This window comes from Styela clava, chromosome 11 (assembly GCF_964204865.1).
Source record: "Styela clava chromosome 11, kaStyClav1.hap1.2, whole genome shotgun sequence".
NCBI classification, from domain to species: domain Eukaryota; kingdom Metazoa; phylum Chordata; class Ascidiacea; order Stolidobranchia; family Styelidae; genus Styela; species Styela clava.
In genome coordinates, this window is record NC_135260.1 from 11,735,574 (window position 1) to 11,760,047 (window position 24,474).

At 31.7% G+C, this 24,474-nt stretch overlaps 1 protein-coding gene across 1 annotated transcript; it reads right to left on the reverse strand.

Moving 5' to 3' along the window:
• Window positions 1–134: 134 nt before the first annotated feature.
• LOC120346935 (phosphatidylinositol 3,4,5-trisphosphate 3-phosphatase and dual-specificity protein phosphatase PTEN-like) lies at window positions 135–23,916 on the reverse strand. Its single transcript, XM_039416729.2, has 12 exons — window positions 23,725–23,916; window positions 22,495–22,579; window positions 21,772–21,816; window positions 21,652–21,695; window positions 19,784–19,914; window positions 16,989–17,096; window positions 16,308–16,443; window positions 15,547–15,710; window positions 8,849–8,924; window positions 7,903–7,958; window positions 6,219–6,329; window positions 135–5,083 (listed from the first exon to the last, which is right to left on the reverse strand). Exons 1-12 carry the CDS (start codon window positions 23,801–23,803, stop codon window positions 4,700–4,702), a joined length of 1,419 nt encoding a protein of 472 aa, XP_039272663.2. The 5' UTR covers window positions 23,804–23,916; the 3' UTR covers window positions 135–4,699.
• Between the last annotated feature and the right edge of the window lie 558 nt (window positions 23,917–24,474).

Genomic DNA, 24,474 nt, shown 5'->3' on the forward strand with positions numbered 1-24,474 from the left:
TGCAATGGTCCCTAGGTAATGAGATAAGCGAAGAAGAAAAATAGAATGACTAACGAAAACATAATACCAAAACGATCCATATACACACTTTGTATCCAAGTCCCCCGGCGTTATTCAAAGAACAACTACAAATGAAATTTCATTAAACCTTTTATTTGTATTTATTTAAAAAGGAAAGAAAGGAATAGGTTTAATATTACCTCCGAATATGCTTTAAGAAAAATCTGGCGATACAATTCCTAGTGTTCCCCCATTTTAATAGTCCATGATACAAGTGGGAACACCTTATTATAAAAGAAAGAAATCAAGAAAAGAATGACGTTACACAATCAAAAATGGTGGTAGTATGAATGTTCATAAAAAAATCAAAATATTGATGACAACAAATGATAACCTGTGAAAAAATGAATAGAATGGTCCTATATAAATAACAAACTGCGCTCAATCAGTAATCATTATTAAAAATGAAAATTTAAAATCAAAAAATATGTAACAATAAAATCATATTAATAAAGTTAACTGAATGGAAGCTATATGTTGATACCATAAAATTCCTCCACCTTGCCTTTAAAATACAACACTATTCATATAGAGTATTTTAATATTTTCGAATTCTGTGCTGCAATTCCAAAATTCTTGAATTGGTTTACATTGCAGCAAAACCCTAAATGAGTCAAATTCCCGATGATAAATTTTTCAGTTAATTTTGAATATTTTCTAGAAAATTTTTTACCATTTGACATCCTTGACCAGAATGAAAATGTTTTAGTACAAAAGGGCTGTTCCCTGATTTAAAAAAAAGTGACAGATCATTACCCTATCATTCTACAAATTCATAGAACATAATGGCAGACATTTGAAGGATGGTTTATTTTATGTAGTGTTGGAAAGACTCTTTTTCTAACTAACACTCATTTTTACATAAGTCAAGAGATATTCACAGATGGGCCGATGAGGCATAATTGTATTTATATTGAAACAGATGACCACAGCCTTCAGAGTGAGAGGGGGGGGGGGGTTAAAAATGCGCACACAAGATAACTTATGTGAACCCAAAGTTCTGTTTTACAGTAATTGCCTAAAGAAAACTTATTACATCATTTCAGGGTTTAAAATATACTAGAATAAGAAATCCAGGCCTCAATTATGATTTTTTTGATCTAGAATACTAGTATACAAAGACATATAAGCTTGACTTGATCATGTAAAAAGTTTAAAACATTTGACGTTTGGGCGAATCGTCATGAGATGGAGAGTATAAACAAAAAGCATGAAGTAAATAATGTTGAGCAGAAAAAATGAAATGGAAACATACAGTGTTATTAATACAAGTTCCCCAAAATTCGAACACATATTTGTTTCGTGAAAAAATTATTGGTGGGCCGACAAAATTGGATAATGCAAAATTGCACAATTTTTACCTCCTGTAATCGAATTATTTCCAATCTTGTTATAACTTGCAAGGCACACATCATAAATACAAAATTTGGTAATATCACATTTTGACAAGAGTCTGTTAATATATATTATTAAACATGTAAAATACTATTTCATTGATTAACATCTTTGAATGATAGAATTGTATGGGATCCAACTTCAGTATTCGGAAGTTGTTGAAAACATTTCAAGCAATAAAATAATAATATAATTCTTGAATTCTGAGATTGGTGAATTTATCTTTATGCAAAAAAAAAATCTGGCCTTTGAACTTGAAAAAGTTCAGAAGAACGTAATCAACCTCCAGTCTTAAAAATGTGTCTGTTTATATTAAATCTCTGATGCTCTCACCCATGGTTCATTATTTATCGATATATAACTTCTTGTATTTTCCTCAAAAATAAAGTTAATTTAGTAATCAGAAAATTTAGGATGCCTTTTTTTATCAAACCAAGTGCAGACAATCAATTCATCAAAATCATAAATTACACTTAAATAAATGACAATCCATTACTCATTGAGAAAAGTGACTTACCACTTTATGTAAACTAATTTTTCAATTTTAGGAACAACAAACGAGTTACATTTGAGAGAAAAACGGTGTCAAAAAAAATTTATTTATAACACAAAAAATCAACGCTGCGGCAACATAACATGAACAAGCACATGATAATCAAGTAAATATAAAAATGGAAGAAAATTAACAATTCTGCTTCAATAATGTAAATAAAAAATCACAATTAAATTTAACCTAGTATTGCAAGTTTCACAAGATTTTTTCTGAACTTTATATTATTTTTTCACCTTTTTATTCAATAACGAAATCCCCTCATGATAACGAGAAGCCGTCTTCTGCCGACCTTTAAATCAATTTTTGTTTAGTCTTTTTTGTATTGATGTTCTCACCAATAGGGCATTAAGACCAAACACCAATGGGGAAGCTCAGACTAAAGTCGGTAAAGGGGTTAAATAAATGTTATTTCACAGTAATACATTGTAACTCACTAAATGAATGTTTTAAGTAAATCCAAGGATTGACAATATGTTATACTCCTAAACACTCGTTAATGTCGCATATATCCTAATTGCAAAACTATCATTTCTATGGCTATGCATGCCAACTGAATGAAACACCTATTATGGTATAGCCCACTATTCAAATTATTTCGAGAAAAACTATAACCACTTACGATAACTATTGTCGATTCACGAATATGAGATGAATATTTTTTAATGGTAAATGTGATGATATTAGGCAAGTTAATTTATGTGTAATTAATGGAAGACTTATTGTAATAACCAAAACATTAACAGAACACAATCAACCGTGAATACCAGATATTTACCCATCACAAATAAATTTTTCAATCAAAAAGTTTTTAAATAAACGAGCAGTGTTCCTAAATGCAGAGTCGCAAGTCAAGTTACGGGTTGTCCAAGTCTCGATTTAATCGATCACTGAGTTAAATATTACTGGTGGTTAGTTGAGTTCAAGTCTGAGTCGTTCCATTTAGATGACTTGAGTCTACTCATGTCAAGTCGATGAATCAAGCTCCTCTACACCGCATTGGGCTAATATGAGAGAGAGTGATTGGTCTCGTAGGTAGTACTTTTAGAATGAGAGAATACTGCCTCATTCTGGAACCTTAGGTTTTTTTTAAAATATGTGAAATTTCCATTGAAATAATTTTTTCAGACATAAGCAGCCTGCTTAAAAACTTTTCAAATCACAAAAAGAGATAGCCATAAATATATGTCTGTATGAAGTGGCTTTCTTCTACCTCATTCAAGTTGATTGTAATTCAATAAATTAAACTAAGAAAAAAACTGGCAATTGACAGGCATTTGCGAAATAAAAATGCTAAAAACCAATTTAAAAATAATAATAAAAAAAAGCTGATCTTGAGGGATTTTTTTCTAATTTAATAGGGCAATCTCAGCTTGGCTTATCGTTTTTCTCAACCATAAGATAAGTTGGTCATCGTTTTTACCTTGTAAGTATGCAGGTTGTAATAGCTTGAAAAAAATAATTTCATTATCTTTTGCCAAATCTTGATTGGGCACCTCACGACAAACTTCTAACGATCCATAAACAATGATCTAAATTTAACCACTGTCCTGGAGTCGTAAAGTTTTGTCAGAGCGGGAGCCTGAGCCAAGCTTGCCACATAAGAGGGAGCTGAAGCCAAGCTACCAAAAATTTTAGTGGCTCCAGAACCCCAACATCTTATGATTACTATTTCAAATTTATAATTTTCCGATAATTCGTAGATATAATAAAATCTATCCTTTTTTGCTTATAATTTATTTTCTGAATTTAATTTTCAATATTAAATAAATAAATTGAGTTAAATCTGTATATTTAAAAGTTCAATTGTAAATTTGAAGCCTTTACATCATAGCTTTGAGTCCCTGCTTTGGCAAAACTGCATTTGGGCTGATGAGACATGGTAGTGGCCGGCACTGAAGCTAGTGCCATTGTGATTTCAATTGGTTCCCAGTCATGTTTAATATATTACCCTAATAAATCACATTTATTTACAACCTCAATATGGCAGTCCTATTACGGAAAGTTGTAAGGCAAACATCCTTAGCTTTTATAACAATTTGGATAGTATAGCAAGGCTTGCAATTTTTAATCAAGAGGTAGACATGTGTTTGCACACTTTTTTCGTTTCCAGTTCTTGCGCTATAATTATTATCGAACATTGAGATTGAGAATATTAGCAAAAATCAGATAATAGGTTTTCAAATGAAAGCCCCTGGAAAAATTTGCCAACTCTTGGCGCTTTAATTACTATCATCACAAATTATATAAAGTTTCTGAAGAAAAAAATACGATGATATTGGAAATTGTTGTTGTTCAATGCAGTCAGAGTATTTGATATTTTAAAGTCACCAGAAACACAGTCAATACTACATAAGATAATAAATAGACAATATTATAAATTTGTGATTATAATCCCTGCAAGGTGATATAGCGGTACTTGGATGCATAATTTTCTTCCTGTCATCTTTTCACGTGGAACTATACTTGCAATGTCAAATATCAAGCAAAAAATTCTGCCTGTTACGTTTTCGTGAGTGGAAACTAGGGGTCATAATTAGGGGTTGGGTTCGATAAATGCAAATTTCGGCTTGGTCTTTCTCTCACTGTCATAAGGCAAGAAATGACAAACCTCTCCCTCTGTTACAATGAAGGGCTTCCATTCACTTCAGCATGATGCTAACATTACATAATTATCCCAGAAGAATTACATTATCACAAATGTGTGTTATGACATGCCTCTGATCCAGTTGACGAATTATCTGGTTTTGGAGATTTCACGTTAGGAGAACGAGGAACTCGTCCTATGCTCGGAGTACTACGATGACCTCGTCCGTCAAAGCTTCCGCTGTCACTTTCATCATCGGCCCATTCATCCTCGTTATCCGTATCGCTCAATGACGCGTCGTCTGTATTGTCTTCTCGGTCGGAATACGACTGGGGCGTTGTGGTTCCACCACAACTTGAGGATGATGATGAGGATCCTCCGAGTGTTTTGGTTGATCGTTGTCTCGGGGAGTGATCAGAAAGAACGACAGGGTTCATTTCTACGTCATTGTCAGAATCAACTGAGTCAGTTTGACTGAAGATCAAAATTACCTGATATTAAATGAACAAAAAAAAGGATTAAAAAACGTAATATAGAAAATATTTTATATGTTATTAACTCTTTTGTTCCGTATGACATATATATTCGTACTACCATCCTTGGTCATAATAGTTATTTTCGGACTATTTTACGTTTATGTTCATGTTTTGTGAAGTATTCCGCACTAACTAAATCATTTTGAGCATCCAACTATGATCCGTGCTTGATCTGTCAACATTTTGTTTTTTTGTAAATTTTTTATTTTACTACTAAGTGAATTTTATTTGTGTAGGTATTTCAAAGCTTAGAGATACACGAAAGTATTTGTCATTACTTCAAAAATAAGTCATTTGAACGAGCGGGAAACAATTTCGCGCACATAATAAACAAACAAAGATTCCAGACAACTATCGTGGACATGCTCTCACATATCATTGATTATTTCGCGTTTCGCTTCGCTTGCGAAGCTGAGTCTGGTTTTTCTTCAAAGGTGACGTAACTCTCTTTCAGAAGAGCGCTTGGAATTTCGTTTCTTTGTAACACGTGTTCATCGAAGCGATAAGAGTGTGAAACGTTCTCTCAAAAATTTTTGAAATTTCTCTCTTCTTACACGCGTAGGGTCGAACGGTTTCGCCTACGTCACTTGGGCGCGTTTTAGTAGGAAGATGCGAAAATAAGCTTTTTAAAGAGATATTGGGGGTGTTCCTTGTACGTTTGGTTAACTGGTCATTACATATTATAAAATGGTACATAAAGTCGATTGTATACAGCGGAAAAAAAGGGTTAACCAACCCAATTCTCCAAAATATGTAGGCCTAATATATATAAATTTAGAATCAGCATCATTCAAAAAGTTTCATGATAGAAATATTGCTACGGCAAACAGAACACTAACCAGGAGTATTATATTAATAGTGTTGAAAATATATAGATTCAGATATATACAACAAGTGAGAAATTCGAAGACATTCACTAAGCCAAACCATACTACCAAAAAAAAAAAATATATGAAAAAAAAATATTTGATTCGATTCTGAAATCCTGAGGTCTTTGAAATTAGCCAGCCCTACCTAAGAGCTGGGCAGGGCATGTTTCAAGGTACTTAAGATCACTGATATTTAAAAAATTTAATTGTGTAAATTTTACCTTGAAATTTTCTGGAAATGTTTTGTTCGATCTGTCCTTGTTAGCTTTGTCCAGTTCAGACTTTGGAATAGTCAACATCAACAGGTCTTTCTCCAAAGGCATATGCTTAGACTTGAAAAAAATAACACAAGAAACAATTAAATTCCTTGCAACTCGATTTGATTTAGACTAGTAGATGTATTTAAATCCTTTAGTATGAACAATATATTAGTGAATTGTAGTGAACTAATAAAGAAATGTATAGGGACTACTGACCCGCGGGTCACAAATTGACCCACCGCGTTTTATTTGTGACCCGCCAAGCGAAGGCACGAATAAAATAAAATGCTAACATATCAGTGATAAAAATTGATAAAACCGGCTTTAAATTAATCTAACAATTACTAAACTATTATAATGTACCGTCAGTTGGACAGTCAGGGAGGGCTGCAATCGCTCATGTTCAAAATGTTGATTTTCGGGCCGGTATGGTGATTTTCAAAACCTCTAATCTTGTACGCATGTATGCACCGCTGTGTACCGTTATTCAGCTATTGGGCCTGACATCGTTTACGACATATCAATGCAATTGATCTGTTTATTTCTCGCAACGCCTGTCTTTTTTGGAAGTGCATCTGCAGACTGTTTTAGGGGTTATACGAGAACTAGATGCTACTTTGCATTTTATTAGTTTCTCGCCTACAATGCCGTTGTGAAAACAAAAACTTTCAGACTTGATATAAAAATCTAGAAATCTGATATAACAATGGGGCAGTGCAAAAGTGGCTTAATGTGGTTGGAAGCTGATCGAAAATTATACCACTATCAAAGCGGAATTACCTCCAAACACTAGAACCGTAAAATAATTTAACGCATTATCCTAAACGTTTTTGGTAATTCATATGCGTTATTTTCGTACTCTAATATCATAAAACCGAGTGCCATAAAAAGTCCCTGATAGAAGTGCTGCATGAGTAAAGCCCAAAACTACACCAACACCAGCTTATAAGATTCGTTTCAGAAGTTTCTTATAGATACAAACGTGGATTAAATATCTGTGACCCACTCTCTTCTGTTCCGCGATAAAATTATAATTTTTGACCCATTCATTGAAAAAGGTTCGCCATCCCTGGTATGGGGTGACCCAAAATAATGGAAACAAGTCCAATTTAGATTTTGGGATTTAGTATGGCATGAGAAACATCCAAATGAAAATAGACTATGTACTACACTTTCTAAGACAAGCACAGTCTGTTATTAATGTCAGTAAGTCCATATTTCTGTGACAAATAACTAGTTCCCACATTTGACATGGACTGGTAACTAGATAAGATGATGTTTTCCATATATGATTAAGTCGTCTTATCAGTTTTCCTGATCACTGGACAAATGTGAAAATCTTTTCCAACCAATTTGGCAGTACTTTGTTGAAAAAATTTAAAATAAGATCACGAAAAAAGTGGTTCAGTAATGAGTTAGTTATTCACAATCCACTATGGGATCAGAGTCTCATATATATCTGAAAATGACACAGATGCATTGCAGTGGGAATACTAATAAATATGTAATAGGGCAAAATATTTCAATAGACAGTTGTTTTAACATTTAATAAAAATAGAATTCAAACATCCGAACAGATCAGAATTAAATCCACAAATAAAAACAAGAAAAGGAATTATTTATTGGAAACAAAATTATATCTTACATAATAGTATGATCTTGCATTGCCGTTAGGCAGCTGAGATTTTTCTCGATTTGACTCTGAAATTTAAATAAATTTGTATTAGTTTGGATTCCTGAGTCTCTATTGCTAATTAAATAACAAGCTACAAAAAGGAGGTTTTCTGAGCATAAGTTGAATCTGTGGGATGTGGCTTTATTAAATATAAAGGAAATGTGGCAGAATCTTGAACTTTGTATCAAGCTGGTGTAGACTTCACTATTGGATACACATTATTTACTAGATTTTAAAGCAAGTTACAGTAATACTACGAGTGAATTCTCATACAAACCATATGTCAAGGCATGCACACAATAGTTTTTTTCACGAAAATGGTGTATATCTATTAGAACAATGTATTTTTGCCAACACAGAAGGTTTCGAAAAGAAAAACCCATATTAGAGGAGTCATACATAAATTGATAGTGTCGATTGTGAGATTTTCAAATAGCTTGGAGTCAAAGTCGGGCGGAATATTCTCGAACTACGCAGAAAACAATACAGTTGAATAAAATGAATCAAAATGAAATTTTACATATCATACTGTAATACCAGAGAACTAGTTGGTGAGAATGAGATCCTAAGGCTCGGCGGTATGTCGCATATATATTTGAATTAACGTGAGTTAGCAGGTTCAAATTCTGTGGAGGATAATTATATGCCAAAAGATTTCTGGACTCATCGTCGCTGTAGGGTGGTTCACGTAATCACTGGTACGCTGTGGCTTCCTCCATCATCAAGTCCATAAATCTCAAAAAAATAACTAGTGGAACCCGACATGAAATGGTAACCGCACGAGAGATTGGGGTTCACCATATAAATACGCCATCTTATTTGCTTTCCTCTATATCGGGATGAATATGCAAATCCTATCCTTCTGAAATGAATAAAAATCCTAACATTTGAATATCTATAACAAAAGTTTTCGTACTTTCCAGATTTAATTTCTCTGACTTTTGCATCTGTTGAACGAAAAATGTGTTGAACCAGAAGTGGAATAATTTGTCCTAAAAACAAAAAAGGAAATTTTTTTTTAGTAATTTGAAATTGTAATATATACAGCGTAAAAGAAATCTAAGTGTTAAAAATGAATAAATAACAGGGCCAAGAAAAATCTAATTCATATCTAGATAGCAAAACAAAATAATATGTAGTTAAAACTTCAACATGCTAATTTTCTCACAGCTTTTTTAATCCAAAAAATTTTTGATTTCTTTTTCCAATGGCATTGGTTCGAAATTTCTGAATTATTTGCACCAATTAGTTATTTAATGCAAAGAATGAAATTAGAGAGCAAAATTGTCTTTCCAGTTATAAAACTTTCATAGTTCAGTATCATTTTTTAATTTTTATTATTGAATAAAATTAGTCCCGTTGATCATTTATTAATTGCAAATAAATAAAAAGCAAAATTGCCTTTCCAATTACAATAAAACTTCTATTGTTTTGTACCATGTTTCATATTTTTTATTTTGCAGCATTGAACAACCAAACTATTAAAAATCCCAGAAGATGAATATTTCACAAAAATTTTATTACATCATATATGAGCAATTAGAAATACATCGTCAATGAGAACAATGTTGCAAATACCTTGTATGGAAATGCATTGCCTTGCATTCATGCATGCACCCAAACCCATATAAGGCGGTTTGAAACATTGAAAATACTACACAAAGAGTCATAACACAATTTATTTCATAACCTCGATCGAAGGAAGTTATTTTGATTTCAAAACCCAATCACCAATACTTTTATATATGGCTTGCAATTGTCTGAAAAAAACGCAACTTGTCTGTCTTTCGAATTAAATTCGAATGAAACACTATTTTTGTAAAATTTGCCTTTTTCATACTAAAAAAACAATTTTTTGCGGGTAATCAATTTGAGCGTTTACAATGTGCTTTAACTTAGAAGGAAAAAACCTGAAAAATATGTTTTATGAAAATTAGAAAAACTTATATTTTTGATTTTTAAAATCCTGTGACTATTTTTGAAATATTTTGCTGAATAATCCTTCAAAATAATATTCATATTATGAAATCATATTCATATCAATAAAATCATATTCATATTATGATTAGATAGCCTACTAAGAATGCATTGTTTTTGTTTCATGAAAATACCCAAATTTATATAGTTTTTTTTTTATAAATGTGGACTGTTCAGGTTGAAGAACTGAACATTCTTGTCAAAATTTTAGTATTCGCCCATTTGTTTTGGTAACCTAGAATAGAAAAGCAAGTGTTACAATTCCAAACAAACTGTATAGAGACATAAATACATTTGTCATTGTCAATTCTAAAAGTCAAATGGCAATAGTTCATGTCAAACAATAGTAAAGAAGGATATATATTAGATATATATATATATATTTCAGGCCAAGCTGTCAAGGTTATTCCAGAATAAATAATTTTTTTTTCATTATTCTTTTAATACATACAAGCAAGTACGAAACCTTAGTGAAGTGGGACGATCATCGAAAAACGAACTCATATTTATCAAAGTATAAAAATATATTTTCTGGATAAAAAAGCAATCCAAATGACAAAAACAACATACATAAATTGTATGGTAGATTTAATTTTTGTGACATATTAATGCATAATGATTCGAATGCAAAATAATTTTAATAAAATTGAATTCCCCCTTGAGCAGTTTTTTTCACTAACCTGTAATTCAAATTAGTTGCTGCCCGATTTGCAATTTAATATGTAGTTCTTAGACAAAAATGTTTTGAAGCCCAACATTTATAAGATTGTATTTTATGTATATATAACATTTTAATTTATAAAACCATGTGGAAAATAAGCAGAGTAAAATGTATGTGTGTGATTCCTGCAGGCAAATCTTAACCCATGTGACACATTTATAATTTGCATTTAGGATATAAATCAATTTAGAAAATAAACAGTAGTATTACAGGTTAAATTCATATCGTTTTAAAAAAGTTTAGTGGTTAAAAGAGAGTAGTTGAGTCATGCGCGTTGCATGTATCATGATTTCCTGTGATGTCATTCGCACTCATGCAATTTTATTGCGTTTATTTTAAGTCTAATACAGCGCACGCTATTGGTAACGCGGCTGACTGTTGTTGCTATGCATACAATTATACTACAGCAAAGCGATACAGTAGGATATAATATTTATCCGCCTTTTATGGCAGCATCAAATATGGACAACATGTGAATCGATAATCATAAGCATGTTTCATATATGATCAATATCTGATGAAATACTGCAATCGCCCATAGGGTGAATTTAATATGTTTATGCCTCACATACATTATTTCCTCAATGCAAACCATTGACACACCCTCAATAATTTAGTCACACATTTCAAAATGATTTTCTTATGAGAGACAGATATAATGATTTCATTAATGAATATTCCATGACATTTTTAATAAAACTTGCTATGATATAAGCATTGATGAAATTCAACAGCTTTATAATGAAGTTTAAAAATGGCTATGGTTTAAGCACACATTGTAACCGATATGCTGGGTATGCTAAAAGCTGAAATCTTGACTGAGCAGGGTGCTGACAAAAACTGCAAGCATTGATGCAAAGTGGATAATGTTAACAAAAAAAAAAAAAGAGTCGATGCAATTAGATGAAATTTCAACTAGTAGTCACATATTACCGTACATATATTATATATTCAGTTTGAAGTAAAAAAATAAAAAAAATAAGATAACGGATAAATGGTCAGTGGTGAATGAAGAGGGCTCAAGCACTTCAAATTTGCCATTTTTAGTAGAAATATTATAATATAATGATTATTATGTCACAATGCATTAGAATATTCTCTTCAACAAATACAAAACTATAATTTATTAATTATCAAAATATCAAGTTGTACTTGCTATGTATTAATATGTACTTGCTATCTTTGGGACACTGATGATGCATGCTTCCATGTTCCATGTCATGGCAACAGTAGACAGCTTATAAGATGAGTGAATTATTACTGACAGGGTTAAGATATTACAGTCTTAATTTGCAATACCGCAATAAACGTGAGATGTGTTGATGACTGGCGTTGCCCAGTGCCTAAGTGTATTACGGATAGAGGAGTTTATCATCAATCATTTTCAAACAGAACACAATTTTCACAAAATATATATATGAACCGGAGACACACAAAACATATATGAATCAAGCTTGGTATCTCATTTGATAAATGTACCATATATGAACAGATGTAAATGTTGTTAACCAATTGATATCTTCATGATTCTGAATTTCTGATTACTCGTAATAAGACTATTCATCAAAGTCCTATGATACCTGATACTCAAATTATGTAAGCACAAAATTTGATAAATGAAATGCCTAATTTAATGTATTGAAATTCAAATTGAAGCCCCATTCATTTCAGAATTTCAAATATATATTACGGTTACGGTATATCGTATATAAAAAATGTAAAGTTTATACACTAATTTCTATATTATAAACACAGCTTAAGAATTTTATATCCATTCGCACTATTCATCTGAATTACTGTTTTAATTTCATAGCCTACCAATGTGTCAGACTGCAATGACTACAATTAGATGCTGCCGGCTGAGAGCATGAAGTATGCCAACTCTGAACCTCACTGTTGAAAAAGTTATTTTACTTTTAAAAAATAACTTTTGTTTATGTTTACATACGAAAAAAAACAAGTTTATTAAAATTACACAAATAATTATAATCTTGCAAAATTTGTCACCGTATCTATAAAAGTTAGAAAAAGGAATAAACTAATTTTGTTGGTAAGCAAACAGTTTGTTAATTAAGAACTACCACATACATAACTAAAATCCTATTAAACATAATCTTGAACATTCTAAATAATTTTTTTTTTATGACTACTTGATGTAAAATCAAGCATAAATATACACAACCATTTAAAACATGATTTGTGTCAAAAACATGAAATTATGAATATTAGGAGACCGTAGTTTGGGATTTTTTGACCTTCAAATTCTTAGGTTACATCCTTGTAATCAATTTGTGATAATCAAGTCACTAGAAAAGTCGACAAAAAAAAAGGATCTGGGATACTATCTATCAGAAATATGCAGGGTGTTCAGAAAGTCCTGCTGTCTCTACAATTTCAATTTTGTTCGTTAGTTTTCAATATATGTTTTATTTTAATCAGTGTATATTCAATTTTTATTAATAATTTCATACAACTTTATATGTCCACCATTAGTTGCACTAAGCACATCAAAGTTCTTTTACTTAACCTAATACAGGACTTAATAATGAATATATATATTACTATGTATTTGAATTTAAACCTATAAAGTGACTGATAGGCTACTATTCAAACATTGTTTCAACAAGGTGTGAATCGAAATTCGACTAAAGATTATCAATAAATAATTGTCTATTTGTACACAGTCAGGTCTGCCATAGCAGCAGTAAGTAGTTTGGGCCTGTTTATGGCTTATATTAGACAAGAAACAGTCGTCGTAGGGGTGAGGCCTGACTTCTTGGGGACAGGTACAGGTGACAGCCACTGGTATCTCCTGTTTAGTGACTTAATCTGATGTTTACTCTACTTGTTGGTTTTAGTTTCATGTTGTGCAAATGTTGCCAAAAGCCGAAACTGGTTTCGTTTATTACAAAAGATTTAGAATGATCTGAACAGTAAACACACACACAAGTAGAAGAAATATAGATAGAAATAGAAGTAAAAGAATCAGGTTATAAATTAAATTGTTACCTAAATTGAATAAGATCACCACTAGCGACTGTTAAAAAATATCTTGATTCGAAATTTTGTTGCAACCTAAATTGGCATTTTTTATATGACATATCACACACTGTCCACCTTCGATCCGAATAAGGTTCTGTACAAACAGCTCCTGATATGTGGGCAGCTACTTTCTTTTGGTAGGACTGAAATCTTTCTGATTTGGCATTCCTTACCCGATTTATTATGCCCTGGTTAAGGTTGATGGGCATAGGATTTGAACCAAAGATTTTAACCTGTGATGCCATCATAGTCACGGTAACCACTAGGGCAGCGTCCCATGCATTACAGTTAGCAGGATGCAAAACATCACGAAAAATAACAATATTCTTTATATATTACTAAATTTTTTCTTTTGCATCATAAGTGTTTTAAGATACATCCTTCAAAAATGGCTCAGAAATATTCTATATTATAAAACAACTCCAATCACCTAAAAACCAAACTAGTCATGATCAGCGTTTTCTAAATTTCTTCAACACATCTTATCACAGGGTCACGGATTTAATAATTTAATATCATGTGTTCATTCGGTAATGAATATTTGCAATATTATTAAAGTTACTTACCCTCAGAATAAACATGAAATCCCAAATTTTTATCAAAATTAGATTTACGGTAGAAAATTTCAATTTTTTTTAAAACGACATATTACCTATTTTTCTCTATAATGTAACAATGAGAATAATAATATACAGGCACCCAAATTCCATAATTAAACATGTATTCTTGATAATGACATAACACATCAACTTCGACTACTTGTGCAGTAAAGTCCAATATACAAGCATCAAAAATGAAAATTTTGACAATTTAGAATTTCTTTCACAAAGGTATCACAGATACCACAGTTTACACATAATATGGCTTGATTTCTAATATCAGTTTAAATCTTGTAATACAAAATTAACAACGAAGAAGATCTAGAATAAAGGTGCTCTACTATCAAATGACCTTGTGTTTATTTCCTGTGTATTTCAATTCCAATGGTACCGGACGTCTGACGAAAATAGCATTAATAAATGTGAATGTGGGTAAAACGAACACCGTAAATAGTAACAAGATTCTTAGTAATTATTATGTATATAAATAAATGATTCCAATTTCGTATCGCAGCAGTTGAGTAATATACAATGATTTAAAGACTGAATAGTAATATATATATATACAGTATACATTTAAACTGTATTGTCTGAATCTGATTAGTTTGGAATCATGGAATTTTGCATCTGTGTAACTGTGTAAACCTATTTCAAGTATTCAGCTTATTTATTTAGTTTGTGTTAGGTAGCCTTAGATCATTTTCCATATTGAGGAAATTACATCATGAGTTTATGTAAGATGCTTATATACACTCACAACAAGGCTAAGTACAAGCAGACACTGACATGTGAAAAGCAACTATCTTTGGGTGATCCAGGACTTTGATTCTGGATTTCCTACCCAATTTATTACACATTGATTAGGATGGTTGATTTGCACACAAGATTTTCAACCTCAATCACTAGCAGGATGTCTCGTATGGTGCCCAAAGCTTCCTCTGGGGCCACAATCTAGGCCTTTCACTATGTACCATTGGTAATGAGTGCATTAATTTTGTTTAATCCTTCCATTGTTACGTACTTATTTCTTTGCTTTACTTAGCCAGCTATTTTTGCATTAAATGTGGTGCATGAAATAATTGATGGAAATACGGTGCAAGCAAAACTAGGTGGGTGCTTTCATAAATGAGCAGGGGTGCACAAGGGTAGCGAATAATGTGAATTTAAGAACCACGCCACTAGGGAGTGTATAAAACTGTTTTAATTATATCAGAGAAATCAATGATTACCAACATTCCTGCATAAACTCAATAAATAGACTAAAGTCAAACATACCTTTCCCATTACAGACTTTCGATTAAAAAATTCGATTTTCATGTCTCCGCATAGAGGAAAAGGTTGAGGAAGATCAAATACTAAAAGATGTTCGCTACGAACAACCAAGTCTGGATTTGACGTAAATAGTTTAACTTTCAACTGATTTACAACAAAAAAGGGATCTGAAATTGAAGGAAAGTAAACTTGATTACTCATACAAAAATTTAAACTCAAATAACCGTAATGTTAGCCATAAAATATTCTTAGGATAATGTTACACATACCAAAACCAAGATTAACTCATGAAAACTCCACCAGATGACTTTCAATATAAAAGCATTACAAATTGCCAACTAGAAGGAGTGAGGAATAGAAAACAGACTCATTCCACTCATTAGGAATTATATTAGCAAATAATTGATATGCCATATTACGACAAGAACTAATTTTATTATGATCTGATCACACTAAAAAAGGTAGTTTCCAGGAATCCTGCTTCTTCACAAATTTTGATTGCATATATAAATACCTTTTTGACTATAAAATCAAGCATAACAAGTTTTATAAAAATTGCTAATTTTTACAGGGTAAAAAATGATTTTGATACATTATTTGACATTTTATTTACACTAGTATACAAATAAGATAATTAAAAAAAAAAATAAAAAAAAATTCAATTTTTTGTTGGATGCTTATTCACATAATTCTCTCCGAACAATGCCCTGTATAAGCAGCCAGTGATATTTAATGATATGTGAGGAGCGACTAATTTAACTTACTCAAATTATGTATAACTGGAACTGTGTCGAATTGTATGCTGTGAAGTAATAAAGTTTCTGGTTTGTAGGTTAAATTCCGTGTTAACATTTCAGCATAATATTCAACATATCGACGCTGAGATGGAATGGTGACACCCTGTACAAAAAAAATCAGAAAAATTCAAAATATAGAATTTTATGGATAAACATTGATGTAAAACATTACAAAGCTATACAATAAACAGTTACAAAATTCTATATTTCATATACAGTCAAATGAAAAACCATATTTTAAAACAGATAAACTAAGTATCGTGAGCTGAGGACAGTTATAACAGCAATATCAATAAATGTAATTGCTCGACCACCACCACAAGCCCGCATTGGAAAATAGAAAAACCCTAACAGAAATGATGCAAGTTTGACGTTTCCGCTAATAAGATAAATAAATTTATTGATAAAATAAAATAAAAATGCTATTGATACAAGATTGACATACCTTAGTCATAATTTTTACAATATTTATTTATATCATTCTAAAAAATGATTTAATATGTTTGATTTGAATATAAATATCTCATACTGATTCTTAATATATCAATTCAGAGTCATGTTGACACACTACTGAATGGAGTAATTGAAATGTGTACTGAATAGGGCTGGTAGGTTCGTCAGCTATAAATAGCATTATTATACAAATACCTTTTCGTTCCTGGTTCTGGCCTGACCATAAAACTTCAAGGCATCTTTTGTTTCTGAGAATTTCCTTCTATGTAGGAGATAACAACAAATCATAACACCCGTTCGACCCTAAAAATGACGCCAATTACTCATCTGTGAATCATATTAATGGGCGGTATGATGTATCTATAGTTATACAGGGTATTCATAAAGTCCAGTTACAATTTTAATTCTGCTGTGAAGTCAGTTCTCAATCTATCTTAAATACTAATTCACCTGACCTGTAGGCCCAGAAACTATATTTGGCATCAATGAATTTCGTTTGCATTTTAAAATCTAGCTAAAACGTGCAAAAACAGTGAAAAACCGTCATTCATGGGTACAGTAAAGTAAAGAAAAAACTATATATCCAATCCTTTTACAGAACAGCACAGGACAGTTGAAGAGCTAGATTAGGGAATAGGCTTGCACGTAATTTACGGATTTACGGAATTACGTAATTATTTTGAGTTACGGAAGGGAAGTTACGAATTCCGTAAAGTCGTAATTATTGCAATGAAACGAGCTTTCTTCAAAGCAGTCAATTTCGTCGATTGCGAAAAATGAAAGCTCAACAAGTAGAAGTTAGAGTTCCGGTATTCGCAGCCGTTTTTCTCTCTCTTGTTACGTAGGTGAAGGAGGGCATGACGCGTTGCCATTCACTAACCTATTATCAACTTCTCTGGCATGGCCAATGTAAATTATTAACGTAGTTAAGGGGGAAGAACTGAGTAGGGCCGTTTGACGCCAACACACCTGGTTTTTAACTTCTCCCGTAACTTAACCGTAGATAAGGGATAGAATTGCGTTGAGACCGTTTGACGCCAACACACCTGGTTTTAACTTCTCCCGTAACTTAACCGTAGATAAGGGATAGAATTGCGTTAAGACCGATTGACGCCAACACACCTGGTTTCAACTCTCTCGCATCTTATCTAGCATGGCCATGGCCAATGTACATAATAACCGTAGATAGGGGGGAAAATTGTGTTAAGACCGATGGACGCTAACACGCCCGGTTTCAACTTCTTCGGGTGAAATGACTAATGAACGCAGGAGATCAATCTTTCAAACATGGTCTATCAAACATTTGTATCCATTTTACTTTTATTTATTATTTACTTGTTCCAGTTTTCCGTTACTTATGGTATATATGTTCCGTTTCTAATTCATTTTATTTTATAGTCACGCGTTTAAATAGTGGGAATTCCCCACCAAGTGTGGATTAGCAATGCTTAACCATTCTTTAATGTTAATATCAACACTTGATATATGAACATGGAATATCATACTGTTTTTGGCTGTTATATTTCAGACTTGGGGTATAAACAAGAAAATATCCATAACCGTTCAACACGACGATTTTGTGAAATTTAACGAAGAGCTTTCGCGACGAATTGGAACCAAATAAGCCAAAAGAGCGATTGATCACTCGCGCCAATACCTCGCCGTGATAATTAATGTCGCGCTTATCAAATAGCAATATGACGACAAAAGAGAGATTGCGTAATGAACCAACGCAACTTCGTCTTCTCGGCATCGGTAAAGCGATTGAGACGGCAGAGAAACAGCAAAACGACGGATTCCTCGCGGACCGCAAAAAAATTTAACTGCTATCATATATAATCAAATATGAGCCAGTGTGTTTATTCTGTGCGAGATCCATTTTCTATTACAAAATCTTGATGTTCTGTTAACGGTTTTATCGTTATATATCAGTCCGGACTTGGCCTTGTGCATGATGTTTTTCACAATTCCTCTCAATATTTCGGCCATATATGATTAACTGTCTTACCAAATGCGGCAACTTATTTTGATTTATCGTCTACTTGAATACCACCGGCACTCGACACCAAACTTGTGTCAATCTTGGCCGATAGGATCGCCGACTTGAGTTAGCAAATAAATGTCGTGAGTGTAAAATAAATGTCACAAAATGCATTGTTTTGCGATATAACTTTTGTATTTTCGGAGAAGGCATATCATATAAGTTCGATATTTAAATTATACTCAAATAAATAATGTTTAATCTAAATTTATCGCAAATAATGTTTTAAACATTCAGTCCGCGAAATGATTAAATGTAAAATGAAGCATGGTAATCGGAATATCGTCAATAAGTCGACACCAATAATTATTATTATAAAATGCTAATAAGGCAGTAATGTCGGATAATGCAGAAGAAGCTGCAAAAACAAGTCTTCGTCGCGAGGAAATCGCAAGTATAATCAAATGAGTGAATACGCTCGTCGTTGGTTAATAAATTAGAAACCCTTAATTTTTATTCAGTACTAAGGTGGTTTTAAAAAACTATCGTTTCCATAAACAACCGTATACCAGTGTCGGTAATGATAAAATAAAATTGATCGCATAAAAATGGGACGGTTAATTTGCGAAGGTGATAAAGAAAACCAAAGCTAACACAAAAGATAAAAATCAGAATAAAATTAATTTGAATTCACTCCTTGATATTTGTCTTTAACATCTGCCGATGGCGTGTTGTACTGCCAAGAATATGAAAACCCAACTTCAATGTCCCATTCGGAAAAGAAGTGGATTCCATTGGTTGTTATGATAGGTTTGAATGCGTGGAAAAATATCGCAATTACGGGGTCATTACGTAATTGATTTTGCCGTAATTACGGAATTGATTTTTGTCAATTACGTGCAAGCCTATTAGGGAAAAGGGTATTCAAATAACCAGTCTTGAGATGACAATATAAAAAAGCAAAATTAAGATTAACTTGAATAATCAGAGGTAATAAGAAAATAATTACCTTTCCTGCTTTACAATGAACAGCCGCAATATTACGCTTATCTCTTCGCAGCCACTCATCCATATCGATACAAAACGGTTTAATTAATTCAAATTTTGGAGGATTGTGGTCATCAAATGGAAAAACTGCAACTAAAAATTAATAATGAATAAAATAGACAAATATAAATGATGGAGAACCGAAAATACTAAAGGATTGAAAATTCATATTTGGTAATGGAATTCGAAAAAAGTCTACTTTTAACTTCAAGATAGCATTTTATAAAGAACCGCATTTCTCAACCTTTGTCCTCTTGTGTAGCCCTTCGTATATTTTAAGAGTCCGCCATATCCCCCAGACCCCCACTTATTTTTTTTTGTATTGAAAACATGAAAATCAGTGGCATTGGGCTAGACACCAGTTTCTCAATCAGTGGGATTATGGCCCAGTGCTGGGTCACAGAAACATTTTCAGGTGGGCCGCAAACTTATCAAAAATTATGAGTTATTGATAAATTGGTATAATTTGACTGAAGTAGCAATGATGCTGTTTTTGAAAACTGAGTGGTAATTTTTATTTTGATTAAAAAGAAGTGGAAGTGTATATTTTTGTGAAGATATATTCGCTTTTTTTGTAGTTTTTCCCTTGCATGAGAAAGAATTTTTTTGCAACAAAAGGGGGCCAGGGAAAAAAAAAGATTGAGGCGCTGGGCTAGACAATCTCTTGGCGAGAATTTAGAGTTGAAATCATAATCTATGAAATATATAATAGGTTAATGACTTAAAATTCGAAACAGTTTTGATCAAATTGGATTGAAATACAAAAATGTTTCTCAGAACTATTTCGAAGCTCTATTTCCTAGGGTTGTAAAAAAAAGGTTCATTTCGTTTTATTTGTAAAAGGGCTCGTGTATATTGAATATTAAATTAATTGGAATCAGAATCTCAAATGCAACTAAATGAATAATAAACAGACCAACCTCAAACGGAGTTGCATAACTTAAAAATAATTGATTTTTTCGGTAGTAGGAAATGACTGATTGTGCATATTAATCAATGTGCTGATTATGTAAATTTGCAACATAGGTTACGTCAATGTTAATAATCACCCAAGCTACTTCACAAGTCTTTTTGCAATGAAGACCCAATATTTTATATAAATCCAACCCTATTAAAATGTTTCAAACTTTCCTTATATTTTGAAAGATTGCTATTTTAATTATCCTGGTGACTGAAATATCACAGATCAATTTCAAATTTTTTAAACAGACTCTATTAATAAAGAATATTAGGATACAAATATCTGTAACCAACAGCTGAGTATTTTTTATACTCCTTTGGCTCTGAACAAGGCTCTACACAATCACTCACTGCTACATAAGGAGTTATAGTTTGGAATTGCAGACCCAATTTATTACGCCTCGGGTGAGGTGGCGAATGAATATGAATGCAGTGGGCCACCATTTCTACAAGAAATACAGCTACTATTTATTGTTGAGATTACAGTAAAATTGGGTGCAAAATTTAAATATTGAGCTATGTTTACATCTTTATTTTAACAACAATTTTTCGCAACTTGAATTTTTCCAATAATTTTCCAACATAGTATATTTTTGGGATATTCAATATTTTAAAATAGTTTTAAACCGATATTTTTTTAAAAGCTATCTAAATCAATTAATATTTATAAGTAAGATTAAGGAAAACTGGCTGCAAGATTTAAATATTGAGCTATGTTTACATCTTTATTTCAATAACAATTCTTTCTCAACTTGAAGAATTTTTCCAATAATTTTTATCATGGTGAATTTTTAGAATATTCAATATTTCAAAATAGTTTTAAACCAAATTTTTTTTAAAAAGCTATCTAAATCAATTAAAGAGATTTACCTCTTTTGTGAAACTTTTCAGTATCGTATGTCCTTTCAGAACATCTGTAAATAAAAAAAAAATATGATATTTATACAATATATACATGTGAATATATTATGACCATTAAAATGTACTTACAAATTATAAACTTTATAGTGGCCGGGATGCTTCGACTCAAGAAATCTGAAAAAAAACAAAGAACGATATTACAGAGTAAAATACAACACAGTTTTTCACTTCTCATATTAGAATATGATGATTTACATCTACACATTAAGTCTTCAGATTATTTCTTATGATCCTAAGTTTAAAGCTACTCATGTATGAATGAATTTCATGGTTGATTTTTTGGTATGTACATTTATTCACCTCTTATTAATAATGAAAGTAGCTATATATTTCATTTTAATGTTAATCACTCACTAAACAAACTTCAGATTAAAATTGACAGAATAATTTGTAAAAAAAGCATAAATTTCAAGAAAAAGCATAAAAATTTCAAAAATATCAGTTGTACCATACCAATGGAGTTCATTATATCAGGTTGATAATAAGCATACACCGTTGATAAATGTAACATCAAAGCAAACTTATCCCCAGCTACTGCTTCATAATGGCCCAAAAAAGGATTGGAAATTCTAATTTTCAAGGCAATACTGCAACCACATGGCTGCATGTCCATAACAAAATTGAGCTCAAATAACAATCAAGTTTTAAATTTTTTGCAACACAACATACAATGTCATGCAAAAATCAGCCAATATATATATACCGGGACTCATAAAAATTTGAAAATCAGTCTTTTTCTTCTGCAATCAATCAATGAATTAAACCGAATTTCGTTTTTCAAATGTTACTTACTTGACTACATCATCAATATTATTCCTGTACAATCCTTCAACTCTTTCTGCTGGGAATCCCATCGCAAGAATATTTGGACAGATATCTGAATGAGAACAAAAAAAAAACATAGTAATTTTTCTGCCAGTTTTCCGAATGCCTTAACTTGAATACTATGAACCAGTATATCAGTCTATCATATCAGGGACATAATATATTGACCCTACGGCTTTAGTTCAGTGGAATTTGAGATTTTATTTTGCTTAATTTAGACTTCATGAAAGAACCGAGTCAAAAATCATCTTGCTTATAATTTTTGTTCTGCAGTCATTTCGTAAGCATTATTGTGCTGTTATATAGCATTTATGATTCAACACATTCAAGACATTATATCTACCGTAATAAAGTTACCATCAAATCTCAAATGTGATAATGAAAGTGAAAGTTTTAAACATCTGCTGAAAACATTATTGAAAAATATTCAAACAATGATCAATATTAAAAAAATACATTTTATGTGCAATACCATAATCGTTCACTGCTACCTGGTAATCCTACTCTCTCTACATTCCCAAATATAGGAAATAAAAATATAATTTAGTTTGCCAACACTGACAGGACAGTCATTATTTTGATAATAAACCAAAATACTCTTCTTGAATTCATATTAAAAATTTAGTACAACCCATATTTTTGCATATACCTGTATCTGTATGTAACAATTTCACTGCTACACTGAATGCTGACAATTACAGTATTTTTGGTTTTAGCAAAGATTCCCAATGTGACAGAGTAAAGCATGGCACACAGCAACTAAATAATTCCTAGCCCTTGCTATATATATGTATTGGAGATTCTTTTTGTTTTACCTTAGAAACTTTAGCAATAGCAGTTTTCATCATCTCTTTAAAGGCTATCAGAATATTTAAAAATAAAACTACCATATCATAAGGCGCACTGTCAATAAATTGCTTAGATTGGGTTTTTATTCATACGAAAGGTGCATTGGGTGTTACTGGTTTTGAGTGTAGGCTATAAGGAACTACCTGATTCAAACACGAGGCGTTCCAGCTTGACAATTTATTTTTGACGGAACGAAATATTCAAAGCGTATCTTATGCTCCATAAAATACTGAAATGAATTAGTCATGCAAATTTGATATAAATAACTTGGTATATTACATGCATAATTTTTTTGGCACGTTATCATCAGATTTGGCCTATATTCGAATATGAAATCTATCAACTTACATGTGAGATCCAGATCGAATCCTCCTTCCTTATATCTTCGTTTCTTCTTACTGACCATAGATTTTATTGTGTTTGCCATCCTGATGCTGAATAATATCCACGGTTATCCGATAAGGTATAATTCCTGAGTTAAAATTACTACGGTATTTCTATTAACAATCCTTTTATTAATAACTATCTATTACACTGTGACAATAAAATAGAGAAAAAAACATGAAAACTTGAATTAGTTATACAGGGTGCTCAAAGAGTCATAAATGAAATTAGATAAAAGGACTTTAAGGTGCTTTGTTCAATTAACGGTGAGTATATTATTTATATGTGTATTAAATGTAGTAAAAAAAACTATTTAAATAAAACAAACCTGGTCAAGATATATCAAGAATCAATTTATAACAAAATTTGGATCCAACAGAAATATAAACTTTATACATACCATTAGATTAGACGAATCAAAATCATTCCATTCACTTTTTTTTATAAATTTTTAAATTCTTATTCCAATAAAATTCATAGTTAACCTAATTTCGTCGTGGATATGAAATTGAAAATGAATCTACTTTGCGTCTTTGGTATATACGAAGTTCATAATAGACAAAAAATTATTGAAGCATGACATTGACAGCATTGAAACTTTCGTTTTAGATTATCTCGCCAGTCACACTTCACTGATTATTAGTGGTAGATTACAATTGCTACCATATTTGCAAGACCCTGTGTGAAATTACATGTAATTTCAGAAATAGGATA